At 37.3% G+C, this 13,474-nt stretch overlaps 1 protein-coding gene across 9 annotated transcripts in view; it reads right to left on the reverse strand.

Moving 5' to 3' along the window:
• Positions 1-13,474, reverse strand: part of GPHN (gephyrin) — a 296,954-nt gene that overhangs the window by 100,725 nt on the left and 182,755 nt on the right. For 6 of the 9 annotated variants that reach the window (XM_055715673.1, XM_055715676.1, XM_055715671.1 and 3 more), the window contains 3 exons: positions 11,259-11,325; positions 6,851-7,123; positions 5,488-5,595 (listed from right to left, as the gene is read on the reverse strand). In XM_055715673.1, coding sequence (XP_055571648.1) covers positions 5,488-5,595; positions 6,851-7,123; positions 11,259-11,325 — 448 coding nt within the window. The remainder of the gene's footprint in view (positions 1-5,487; positions 5,596-6,850; positions 7,124-11,258; positions 11,326-13,474) is intronic. The other 3 variants (XM_055715679.1, XM_055715678.1, XM_055715675.1) reach the window with 1 other exon arrangement.

Consider the following 13,474-nt stretch of genomic DNA (forward strand, 5'->3'; position numbering starts at 1 on the left):
AATGTCACACAGTGAGAAAATTTTTCATAAGAAACGTCATGCAGTGAGTAAATAATTTTAATTCTGTGTACTGAAGACTTTTATTTCAGCTACAAAAATTCTTGATATAAGGTTTGTGCTGCAAAAGCTACAGGCCTCTCTGGAGGGAATACAGGAAAAAGCACTAGAAATCACCATGCAAAGCCAACAGACAGTTTAAAATGCATCCTGAAGGGAAAAATAAAAATTCATTCTTCTTTCTTTCCCACATAATGTAAGAGAAGGCCAGCTAGCAAAGCTTATCTGTCCTGAAGAACGTGACTGGCAAACTGGTAGTGACAGACGAGAAGAAGGCTGAGGCACTCAACAAATTTTTTGCCTCAGTCTTCACTGCCAGCCTCTCTTCCCACACCTCTCAAGGAGATGGACTGCAAGGCAGGGACTGAGGGAGCAAAGCCCCTCCCACCGTAAGAGAAGATCAGGTTCATGACCACCTGAGGAACCTAAACATACATATGTCTATAGGACCTGATGAGATGTATCCCAGAGTCCTGAGAGAACTGACTGATATAGTTGCCAAGCCATTCTCCATGATATTTGAAAAAGTCATGGCAGTCAGGTGAAGTCCCTAGTGACTGGAAAAAGAGAAACATTGCACCCATTTTTAAAAAGGCTTGCCAGCCTCACCTCTGTGCCTGGGAAGATCATGAAAGTGATCCTTCTAGAAGCTATGCCAAGGCACATGGAGGACAGAGAGGTGACTTGAGACAGCCAGCATGGCTTCACCAAGGGCAAGTCTTGCCTGACCAACCTAGGGGCCTTCTGTGGTGGAGTAACTACATCACCGGACAAGGGAAGACATATGGATATCGTCTACTGGATTTCTATAAGGTCTTTGACATGGTCTCCCTTAACATTCTTCTCTCTAAATTGGAGAGAGATGGATTTGATGGATAGACTGTTTAGTGGATGAGGAAATGGCTGGACAGTCACATCCACAGGGTAGCAGTCAACAGCTCAATGTCTGGATGGAAATCAGTGATGAGTGGTGTCCTTCAGGGGTCTGTACTGGGGCCAGTACTGTTGAATATCTTCATCAATGATATAGTGGGATTGTGCGCACCCCCAGCAAGTTTGCAGACAACACCAAGCTCAGTGGTGGGGCTGACATGCCTGAGGGACAGGATGCCATCCAGAGGGACCTGGGACAAGTTTGAGAAGTGGGCCCATGTGAGCCTCATGAGGTTCAACATTGCCAAGTGCAAGGTCCTGCACCTGGGTCGGGCAACCCCTGGTATCCATACCAGCTGAGGGGTGAAGGTGTTGAGAGCAGCCCTGCTCGGAAGGACTTGGGGGAACTGGTGGATGAAAAGCTGGACATGAGCCAGCAATGTGCTCTTGCAGCCCAGAAAGCCAACTGCAACCTGGGCTGCAACAAAAGAAACGCGACTGGCAGGTTGAGTGAGGTGATTCTGCCCCTCTACTCTGTTCTGGTGAGGCCCCACCTGGAGTGCCATATCCAGATATGGACTCCTCGGCACACAAAAGCCATGGACCTGTTGGAGTGGTTCCAGAGGAGGGTAACAAAATATCATCAGAGGGATGGAACACCTCTTCTACAAAGAAATGCTGATCAAGTTAGAGTTGTTCAGCCTGAAGAAGAGAAGGCTCCAGGGAGACCTTCTTGTAGCCTTTCAGTACTTAAAAGAGGCTCATAAGAAAGATGGGGACAAAAACATTTCAGTTGGGCCTGTTGTGATAGGACAAGGGGTAATGGTTTTAAACTAAAGAGGGTAGATTCAGACTAAACATAAGGAATCATTTTTTTATGACGAGGGTGGTGAAACACTGGAACAGGTTGCTCAGAGAGGTGGAAGATGCCCCATCCTTGGGAACATTCTGTGTCAGGCTGGATGGGGCTCTGCAGGGGGCTTGGACTAGATGACCTTTAAAGGTCTGTTCTAGCCCAAACTATTGTATGAACTCATGATTCTACTTCTTAGCTGGAATTTTAGGGGCATATCCTTTAGCTGATATTAAGCCACTTAAAATAAATAGAATTACACCAACTTACAACAGTGAGAAAGCGGTCTTATTTTCAGTTATAAAAGTGAATGTATCATTATTTATATTCTGTCTTTTCTGTTCAGTTTTATCACCTTTCAGTTCCAAAGAAAAAGAGGCAGAAGAATGCGTTTAGGAATAAAGCTTTTCTTAGCTTTGATACACTGAACCTTAGAAAGTCTGTTGCTTCTTATTACTGCAGTATTTGGGCTGAATTATGCAGGTATCACACTGGCTTTATAATTCACTAGACTGCTAGTTTAACATAATGATTAATTTTTCTTTTTTTTTTGTGTAAAGTGGTAAGACATACAAATGATAAATCCCTCAGATAGGAGAGCTACACACAAAATCAGTTCTACAACACAAAATGCAGCATATTCTGCTATAAAGCACTTTTTACAAAGGCTTATTCTGATTTTGTTCTCATGATTTGAACCTCTTCCTTTTTCAGAGGCAGGACTTCTACCAGATCAGATTGATGTTACTTCCTGTAATTCACTTTTCTATCACAAGATGAGAAAAATGTAAAATTCAGATCTTTGAAGGAGTATATATACATATATTTAAGATCTTTCGCCTCATTAAGAATTTCTTAGCTCAGCCTGATATTCAAATTCCAAGAGAATCACCAAAACAACACCCACATTTGGGGGAAATGGCAGTAGCAGACAATAAAAGGAAACAAGAAATTATGATCCAGTGACAATCAAACTACTAACATTGGACATGTCCAGCCAAGATTTTTTTTAAATGGCGTGTTGTACTCAGTCTGCATCTAGGCATTTTGAGCACTCTTGTCTAATAGAGCTCTAGGGCAAACAGAAGCCACTGCAAAGTACCTCCTTCCAGGAACAAGCTTGAATCCTAGCTTTTGAAAATCTGTTGTATCCTTAGGATTAGAGTTAGGATAGTAAGACAGATTTGTTGCTTGTCTTTGTGCAGCTAAAAATGACCACCCTTAAGACTCAAGTCATTAAATACTGCTTTTTAATGTAATTTTATTTCCTCTCAACTTCCTTGGTTCCCATCTATAAATAATGACTGCCTAACTTAGCAACCTTGCTGTAGGGATATAGCAACCTTGCTGTAGGGATACTGGGTTATACCTAGGGGATCTTATTTCACTATAAACCCTCCTCCACACATTAAGAATTTCTCATGTTTATAACCTGTTTATAAGTTGTGTGGAAAGAGCTCTTGTTCTTAGTGTGCCACCAACTGCCTACTTGCTGCTCTACTGCTGCAGGCTGACAGCACTTTTTGCCAGTCAATGTCTGTCAGCATTTAAAAACCCAAACTTTCCTCCGAGGATCTTTCAAGGCTAAGTAACTTGTGCTGCAATTTCCACTATAAATTATGAAGTCAGAAGAGTTTCTGTTCATTACGGATGATTATGCTGGGGATATCTTCCTCTCCAGAAAAGTGCCTAACTGGCGTCTAGTTGGAGTATTCTGATTTGCAAATGATGTCTTAGAGATATACTATAAATAGAGGTAAGCAGGGACAATGATATTCTGATCATGCAAACAGTTTTTAGACAGAAGCACCATTTCCCTTCTGTTCTCTTTTTCTCCTGAAATCCCATCTTAAATATGTTAAACACAAAAAAAGGCTGACAACCATAAGTTTTATACTGGCATAGCTCCAACACTACCTACAACTTCTAATGCTTCCTTTCATTCTCCATGACTGAGGACAATACAGCAAAAAAATTATATTTTGATAAAGGCATAAAATAAAGACATGACACAATAAAAAAAAGAACGGTTTTAAGTCTTCAAATAAGACAACTTTTCTTTACCCTCCTCTGATAAAAAGCTGCACATATCTTGATATGATTTCGTACGGGTCCATTACCTTTTTTATATACTACAAGATCCCACAGCATAAATAGAATATTGTTTTTGCAAATGATACAATGATCCAGTTCTCCCTGGGTTTACTCTGGTTACTCTAGAGTAACCACATATTACATATTGTCTCATCCCCTTCAGGCAAGTAACTTTGGGGGTGTTTTTTTCTGTCAAACATATCCATCAATCATTCCTTCTAAAATTTTATCTGGTACCATCTTTTTCAGAACAAAACCCTCTCTCAGTAACAAAGTGACTGAGGCAATTCCGGTCTCCATTGAATTGCAGGGGAAGTAGTAACTTTTGCCTGTGAGAAAACTAAAAATTAAGAAAAATTTCAGCAGGACATTAATCGAAAAGAAAGTTGAAGATAAAGGGAAAAGACGATTACAGGCATTTAATTTCAAATGAGAATTATTCCCTAATCACTACTTTTATAGAAAATACAATTGCCATAAAACAATCCACATACAAACCTATCTAGAACTCTTAAGTTTCATCTTGCTAGCTTTCGCAGACACAAAATCTCACTGAGAGAATTAAGTTGGTTCACAGTTACAAATTTTTCTCTCAAAAGGTTTATTTCTCTAATACAACAGTGGAGTGTGTTAAGACCACCAGTAATAGTCTCTTTAAACCACTACAACCTGCTGATTTGAGAGAAGGTATTATTAAGTACACTGCATAAATTTAAATATATAAAAAATATAATGGATATATACTGTTCACTAAGTGAAAGGGACAATAGAATATGACTGGTGTTCGTGTGCATATGTTATTTGATATGGGGAATGTCTTCCTTAGGAATTGCCTTCCTTAGTGTAATCTACAGTTATGAATACAGTAAATTACATTTCATTCTTGATGATACTGTAGCCATTATTCTAACTCAATTCAAGCCTAGACTAAACCTTTGGGAGATGGAGAATATAGCACAGTATTTGGTTAGAGCCCACGTTATAACCTCTGGGTTATAATAAACTAAGTCCTTTCTATCATTCATTGAAGTAACTGCCTACTACTCACTAAAATCCAGTAATTTATAGTAAGTCCACTGTATCCTGACTCCTCAAGTCTTTTATTTTGGTTTTGAGAAAGTCTACTTCTAAATGGAATAGAAAAAGTAAGGGAGAAACTAAGTGATGAAAGTAAACTATGAACACCCAGTGCAAATGCTGTATTATTTTGACAAACTATTGAGAGAAAAAAGCAAAGCAAGGCAAACAAAGGGGAAAATGTTACCAAAATTTCATAGCTCTAAAGCAGTAATTTTAGGAGATTATTCTAATTATATTCAATTATTGAGTATATTAGATGATAAAGCAGATGACTAATCAGAAACACAGGTTTTATAGCCATGATCATCTCAGCAGCCAAATGATTCAAATTGAAAATGCACAGGAACTTCACCTGATTTAGCCCTGTATCTTAAACAGTATTTTCTGTAGCATGTTCTCTGAAAGATAGCACTGATGCGTCTTTGTTAGAAGAAAATAAGTAACACTGTCTGTTCACACAGTAGACTAGGAGGCAGGCAGTGTATTTTTAGCTACTGTTAGTGCAAAAGCCTCTTGGAAGTGTCTCTTACCAGTTCTCCTGCACTGCCTGCTGCGTGATGGCAATAACTGATGAGACCGGGGATGGGCTGTTCACCTTTTGCCATGATAACAGCTGAACTGGTGTAGGATGGATGCTTCTAATGCACAACACAGAACAGCTATGAATACAGTGACAGGAAAACATGAAACTATACAAGCAAATGACTGAAAAGGAATGAGGTGAAAACAAGTGTGACACTGAAATGCCAAGCTCATATGAACACAGCCAGTTTAGATCTCAGATATTTTCTTTCTTTAAAAATTGCACATAATATTTATCTGTGCCTATATCAAAAGAAATTAATCAATTTAAAATTTGCATTAATAAAAACTGAAACTTGCAAATGGTAATTACCTTAATTCATCCCTGTAAAGATACATGTAATCACGATTTTCTGTACATGAGGAGATGATCTCCAGCTGCAGCTGTCTTAGAAATGTCAAGATGTCTCAGACCTGAATTCACATTTCTGGAGTTAGAATGTTGCTGCTTTGGTTTAGAAATTGTTTAAGATAATTTTGAGTTACTTAGACTTTCAGTTCTCATAACAGGAATTAAAAGCATAATTTGTGGAGTAAATACAGAGCAAAGCAGTTTGGGAAACAACTTTTCCAAACACACAGGAATACATAGTCTTTCCATTTGAAAAGCAAAGACATAAAACTAAGTAAGTATTTATATACTGCTCCAAATAATAAGGTATTTCTTTGGAAAACATAGAATTTGAGCAACTATTATCTGGTTTTTTTCCTTTTGTGGTCTCAAATTTATTATTTTGGTTTGAGTAGTGTTGATCTATGATTACTGCCTAAATCAAGGCTATAAAGACAATGTGACAATATTTAGTTTTGTGGCAGAATTTCACCTCTCTTATGCAGACATGCACACTGGAATAGAGTAGTCTGGATAGCTTATTACTTAACCTGCTACCTATCTGTCACACTTTTTATCAACCTTTTTAGAAATCAGTATTTTCTTTTCAAAATAGGTATTATGGCTTAGAAAATCTTGTTGTGATTCTTTAATATGACACCTACTGGACTTTGCATGTTCGAGTGTGTGAGTACTTTGAATTATTAAAAAAACCCACTAAAAATTGTCACAACAGAATGGTATCATAAAAATGCATGTTATCGTCAAGATAACAATGTATCTCCCACTGAAATTCAAAATCACCTACTGAAACACGATTCATACATTTTTAAGAAGCTGTATTTCATACATACATACCTAAAATACATCTGTTTGACCACACGGATATCAATGTATACTCTTAACATGTAAATGAATACTGGTGTAAAGTACCTGGGATAGAAACTAAAGGGTCTCTCAGGGAACCAAGCCAGACTCACCTTTGCTGCAATGGCTGCTGCTGTTATATGTGAAGAAGAACTGTCCTCTGTTGAGGCAACTCCACTATCCTTCTTCTCTTCCTCCTCTTCTTCACACTGTACTCCTTTGTCTTCTGTCTGCTTGTGAGGGCTGGTGGTTGGAGGAGGAGAAAGAGGAGGTGGTGGTGAAGGTAGATCTTCAAGCTCATCATGTACCTCCTTTACTTTTACAATGGCATCCCGCAAAAGATCAATGGCGTGAGGTAGGGCTGGCAGTATAAACTGAAAGCATTCCTATGCACAACAAGAAGAGAAATGACTATGAAAAGTTACCCGCAGAAATAAATAGGGATTTTTTCAGATTTACTCTTAATTAAAATATATTCGAGATTTTGATATATCTTTTCACCCAATCACAAATGAAACCTTAAATGCCCTTATGCAGTTGCTCACAGAGGGTAAAAAAAACAAATTCAAACCCAAAACTGGGGACTATACTACATATTGTTGCCTTTATCCATGCAAATACAGTAAGTTGTACAACATGGCTACTGTAATGAAGCTAACATTGGATTAAAACTTCAGAAAACAAGAGTTAAATTTTCATGAATGCATAATACAGAAACCAGTTCACAGCAGCTGGCAGAATGCTAAAAAAACGCAGACTGAAAACATTAACTCTACCTCTGCAGGGATATTAGCTTCAAATCATTCCTATTATATTCCTTCACAATTAAGAGAACAATTCATAAGGGTTTTCATAATTACAGTTCTATATAATTATATCCCTTTTTTTTATTTATGGACTTATCCAATATACTGGAAGAATGACAAAGTATACCGATGTTTAGTGTATATAAATAATACAGATATAATATAGATATAACTTTATGTAACTCAGAAAAAATATTCATAAAGAATCCATTTTTCAAACCTCTTCTTACTCTACGATCTTAAAAACAATTAGAAAGTTTATTTTGTATGGCTGGAGAAAGCAAAAATGCAGACACCGTGTAACTGTTCTTGTTCTGTAATGGGCATACATACATACAGCTACCTCTGCTGCTAAAATATGCTAATATTTCCTCAAATCAAAGAGGGACCTCAGGACATCACACACTGCAGCCTCCTAGTCAGATCAGGGTCAATATGAAATTCAGACAGGATGCCGAGTGCTTTGTTCAGCAAAGTCTTGAAAAAATCCAAGAACAGAAAATCCACAACCCTTCCTGACAACCTGTTTCAATGCTTAATTACCCTTAAAGTGATTTTTTTCTTCTTTTCTTTTTATCCAGCTGGAAGCTACCTTCTTCAATTTATGACTATTGCCTCTCATCCTCCTCTCAGGCACCTCAGTAAAGAGTTTTCCTCATGTCATTTGAGCAGACTGCATATAAAAATCAAATTATTGGAAAATGATGGCAGGGTCACACGATTGCCATGGTAGTGCAGTCAGGCAACGTACAAGTTGACTGACAGAGAAAGCTGACATTATTCCTTTTGTTGCACTTCATTTTCGGTTTTGTCTGAAGCATAAGGAAGATCTTAAAAAATGTATTCCAACATTTTAAGAGCATCCAGAAAATAAATATTTTGTAAATAGATACTGTAACAAGTATTTGCAATAAATAAAAATGACTATGTAAACAAAATAAAGAGCAAACTATCCATCAGAAATTACTGGAGTTTACATAAACCATTCTGTAAGTCAAAAACATGACTCACAAACACTGTATTTCCTCAAAGCTTCTAAATAAGAACCTACCTTTCAGTCGCTCCTTTAAGAGTAATGAAAAGTCTACTTCATAGATTTATAAATTCTTTAAACATTCAATTTGGCACTCTGAAGAACTGGAGTAAACTGGATGAGCATAAGATGCTGTATATAATGAATATATATTAAAATATATTTGTAAACAAAATAATTATAATTTAACTGCAAACCTCAGAGTTATTGTGCCTCCACAGCATTATTTTTAAAATACTGAAGCATACAACCATCATTACTTCAGTAAAAAAGCAGACCTCAAGTAAGTGCTAAACAAGGACAAGTTGTGAACTGACCAATAATAATGAAAAAGTACATTAATGATTAACCCATTAGAGAAGCATGTTCAGCACTCCTACCACTGAAATAAACGTCTTACTGGCTTGACTGTTGATGAATAGGCTCCCAATAAGTACTCTCATGTCATTTGTAAATCTCATCGTTTTAGGCGACTGTTAGTAAAATTATGAAAATTGCCACAGACTCACTGACTTCAATGAGCATCTGGTAATTTCACACGTTGCCCTCTTTCATAACCTTAAATAGCTTTTGCAAAGCTAAAAGAAAAGAAACCAGACCAGAACAACACAAAAATGGAAGCATTCTACAGATCTTGGTTCAGTGGTACACACCACAGAAATGGTCTATGGAGAAAACACTTTTGGCATGCATTGTGTCCATTTTTGAGATGAAGCATTTATGCTGCTGCTGTTTTCTATTGATTTTTTAATATTTTATTAATGAAATACATATATACTGCAATTTCACAGCTTTATAGAAGCTTCTGGTATGATTGTATTAATACAATAGAAAGGAAATCAGCAAGTCATAAAAGAGAGAAATGAGAGAAATTCCTGGTAACAACCGTCCTATTTGGTTCCCAAGATCCCATTATGGAACAATTTTCTGTACTGTTCATCTTCAAAATCTTTACTGAAATCTGATAGATTAAAGAAGTTTCATATTAGAATAAATTGTGAACAGAGAGTATCACCATGACAGGAACAAATAAATCTGTTTATAAAAAGCTTCCTTGTATAATGAAATCATATGACATTTTTTTCTTTTCCAGCAAAATTTTTTTTATATATCAAACTATTGTTAAATTACTTAATAACATTTTGTCATTTCTTTTCCTCATCCTCTTTCTATAATTTACTTACTCTCTCAGTCTGAATGCCTCAGGGCAGAAAATGACAATTTTTTCTGTACCTAGCATGTTAGGGGTGCCACTGAACACAACAAAAAACATTAGAGAGTGTAGGCTTTTCTATCTCTTGCATAATTCAACAAAAGAAGTATAGATTTCTGAAACAAATCTTCTTACTGGAGTACCAGGTCTTTAAGATGTGCAGCCATGTACATGCATATGACTTCCCGCTCCTAACCGGAAGACTCGCAAGTCGGTATACTCCTGCTCCACCATCCTCCAATGCTTGTTGCATGTTTTAAAGGCTTTTTAATTTCTTTTCAATTAGAGTGCCTCATTAGATTTCCTAAAAAGGCTCTAAGGAATGGTGGAATCATAGGAGTGCTTGCTGAGTCCTTGAACTGAAACAAGTAGACAATGTATCTGAAAACCTGTGATGGCTGCTTAAGATAATAGTATTCAAAACATTTCCTCTTCAATTTCCAGGTGACAGCTCACATAAACATTCTTTATTTATCTCCAGAGACTTCAAGCAACAGTGACTGCAGGGCTGTGCTGCCAAACACATTAGTACTGTCTCCTCTGTGAGTGGGTCCTACTGGGTCAGAAGACGCTGATGAACTGCCGAGTATGCATTTGTTAGAGGCCAGAGGTAAAGACATTTTTTAACAAGGCCACTGACGTAGCCTGAGCCCTGGAGAAATGTGTTGTTGTGATTGATGGGGGATCTACCTTATCAGTTTTGTATCAGGTTGTACAGCCCACCATGCAGTGAGCAGTATTTGTGTGGAGAAGGCTGTTTTTCTGGACCTATCAGCCAACCATACAGAAGAGCGAGCACTGGAGAGATCTAGCCTTACTAACACATGCCAAAAAAATTCCTCATGATGTTTAATTGTGCTTGTCTTGGCTTTACAGTCAGAAAGTAAGCATGAATAAAAACATAAAGCCTTACTCCTCTGTCCAAACTGAGACAAAAGGCATGAAGAAAACAAACTGTATAAAGGCTGTAAAGTCATACTCATATCCAAAAGGTTTTAAAAAAATCCTAAAACTCTAAAAAATTGCATTCCTTTTTCTCCCCTCTTGCTGACTAAAACGAGGACTGTTCATACTCCATCAAGTTCTAACATACACTAAGGCCTTCCTCTTACTTCTGTGTGAAATAGAATGCTTTCTTGAAAGCTGTAAATAACACAGGGATCAGGTACAGGCTGGCTAGAGAAGGAAGAAGTGTAAGAGACCATCAGACTCTCCATTAGCGCTGCCTGCTACAGTGAGTGCTCTCTGGCACTCCATGTAACGCTGTCCTGGTCACACAGTACCTTCAGTCAGATCTGAACTGTATCATCCCTGACTGAGAGTGATGAAATATAGTGCTTCAGTTATAGAAATATGCATTTCAATTCACTTTTGTAATATTTGTTGAAATGGGTACTCTCTACCATTCAGAGCAATGAGAGCTACTCATCATGGGTCCTCAGTAGCACATCAGTAAGAACACTTCTTACCTGTGACCCCTTCTTGCTACCTGGCAGATTAATTATAAGAGTTTTCCCTCTGATTCCACAAACAGGTCTGAAAAGAAAGAAACCCAGAGTGAAATCCTTGTATGCAACCTTCTCCGCTGTAGAAATAAGAACAGAGCATTTAGGATAAATTCTATTATTTACCAGAATTTGTAAATTCAATTTCCAACATCTAGAAATATTTGCTGATCATGTTCTCATAAAACAGCTCAGGAGAAGCTGAGCTGAAAAAGCATCAAACAAGGCTGACAGATTCTAACATTTAATTGACAGTACAAACACTGACTAGATTTCCATCTCTTTTAGATCTATTTGTTCCCTTCACTCTATTGTTTACTTGTATCCAATACATTCTTTGATAAGGGTGCCTATTTGCTCATACACATGGTTCCTTTGTAAGACAATTGATAGTGGCAAAACTATTTCCCTTGCCAGGTAAAAACACTAAGTCATGCTGGTTGCATTAATTCAAATGTGTCTTATTTTTTTATAAAATATGCAATATAAGAAAAGCACAGAGGGAAGCAATTCTCAAGTGAAAATTGCACTTATGTAATTAATATGTAATTTTTCCAATCAGTCTTTCCTCCCCCCTCAAAAAAAAGAGACAAAAACAGCTATCAGAGATGAAAGATTTTATTTTATTTTATGTCTTTAGGAAATTCTTTTGGTGTTGATGCAGGGCTGAACTTAAAACACCCAAGTGCTGAATGCTTTCTGCTGTTCAGAGTTTGCCTCTTCCTCCTTTTAGCTAAATATTTTTTTTAAAAAAAAACAAGTACTGGATTTTGTCTTGAGTTTGTAAAGAGTGCTTCCTGTTTTCTCCACTGTTCATGAAACCAATGGTGAAAAATCCAGGGCTTGGATATAACGAGAAGAAAAAAATAAAGGACAAAAACCAAACCACAAAGATACAGAGGCTACAGTTGAGATAAATTGCATAACAATCTCTTTAACAAACACACACATGAGCCATAAGTGAAAACAGAATAGAAAAGAAAATAATTTCTTGATAGGTCATTACCAAAAATTTTGAGCCAAAGGACACAGTTTGTGGGGTAGCCAACATCCCTCGATTTCTTCTTATAGAAACAATTCTTAGTGATTAGTGTTATTTATTGGTAGCATGGCATTTTCTAGCAGGGTGGCAAGTATTCCAGTGACAGCTGTCATAATGCTCACAATGAAATAGCACAGAGACTATTTTTGTGCCACAAAATGACCTTTTGATATCACAGTCAAGCCAGCCTGAAGAAAAGTCTTATTTTCAACTGGCAGTTTGAATATTGCCTGACTCTAGCCTCTGGTTTCCCATACTCACTTCTTGCACACTATATACCCTCAGTCAAGGTATTTGTTGTTCTAGGTAGTTGAAGAATGTGCTACTGCAATACAAAGATGAAGCACCTGAGTTAAAGAAATGTGCTCATTCACTCTTGTTGCAGGAGCCAAATCTGCAAACTTGATCCAGAAAAAGCCATATGTGGGATACAGTTTGTGACAGATTCAAAATAAAGAAATAGGAATTATCCACAGAGGAATTAAAAAGAGGTGGAATTGTTTGGCAGATAGCTCCTTTAATAATCTTCTTGGCTCTTTGATTCTGCTTTAAATAGCTTCAAACATTATAAGCTAAATGGCCTGTACAACCAACCAATAATAAAAAAGGACTAAACCAGCAGCCATTCTCCTCAAAGATGCAAGTTTTGGCTGCCAATAATCACATCCAGTGGCTGAAGACAGAAATCGAGCTGCCAGAAATTTCTCAAGAGCATGCAAAAGTAAGAAAAAGTACCCAAGAACTGAATGGCTTGCAAAAAAATAGTGTGTGTGCTCACCACATAAAAGCACACAAAATATGCATGTTTTCTGGTTAATTTGAGACATAAATTAATGATATTCCTCCAAATGTAGAACAGTTCAGGGTGATCCTGTGGGTCTCATGTTATCCTCAGCCTTGTGATGCAGCGGACAGAAATTTTAAGAAAAAACAAAGCCGCCTGAGAAAGAAGAATACAAATACAAGTAAGGGAGTGGAAGGAAAAACAGGGGTGGGAGAAAGAAAAAAAAAATGGGTGTGGGAGGAAAGAAATAGATGTCTGATTCAGAAGTTGTAATGGAGAACATGATCTCTTTGGGAAAAAAAACATGATCTCCTTGGGGAGAAATTATGCCAGTAAAAGCAGAATAGATGGGCA

Source organism: Falco cherrug, chromosome 7, assembly GCF_023634085.1.
Source record: "Falco cherrug isolate bFalChe1 chromosome 7, bFalChe1.pri, whole genome shotgun sequence".
NCBI classification, from domain to species: Eukaryota; Metazoa; Chordata; class Aves; order Falconiformes; family Falconidae; genus Falco; species Falco cherrug.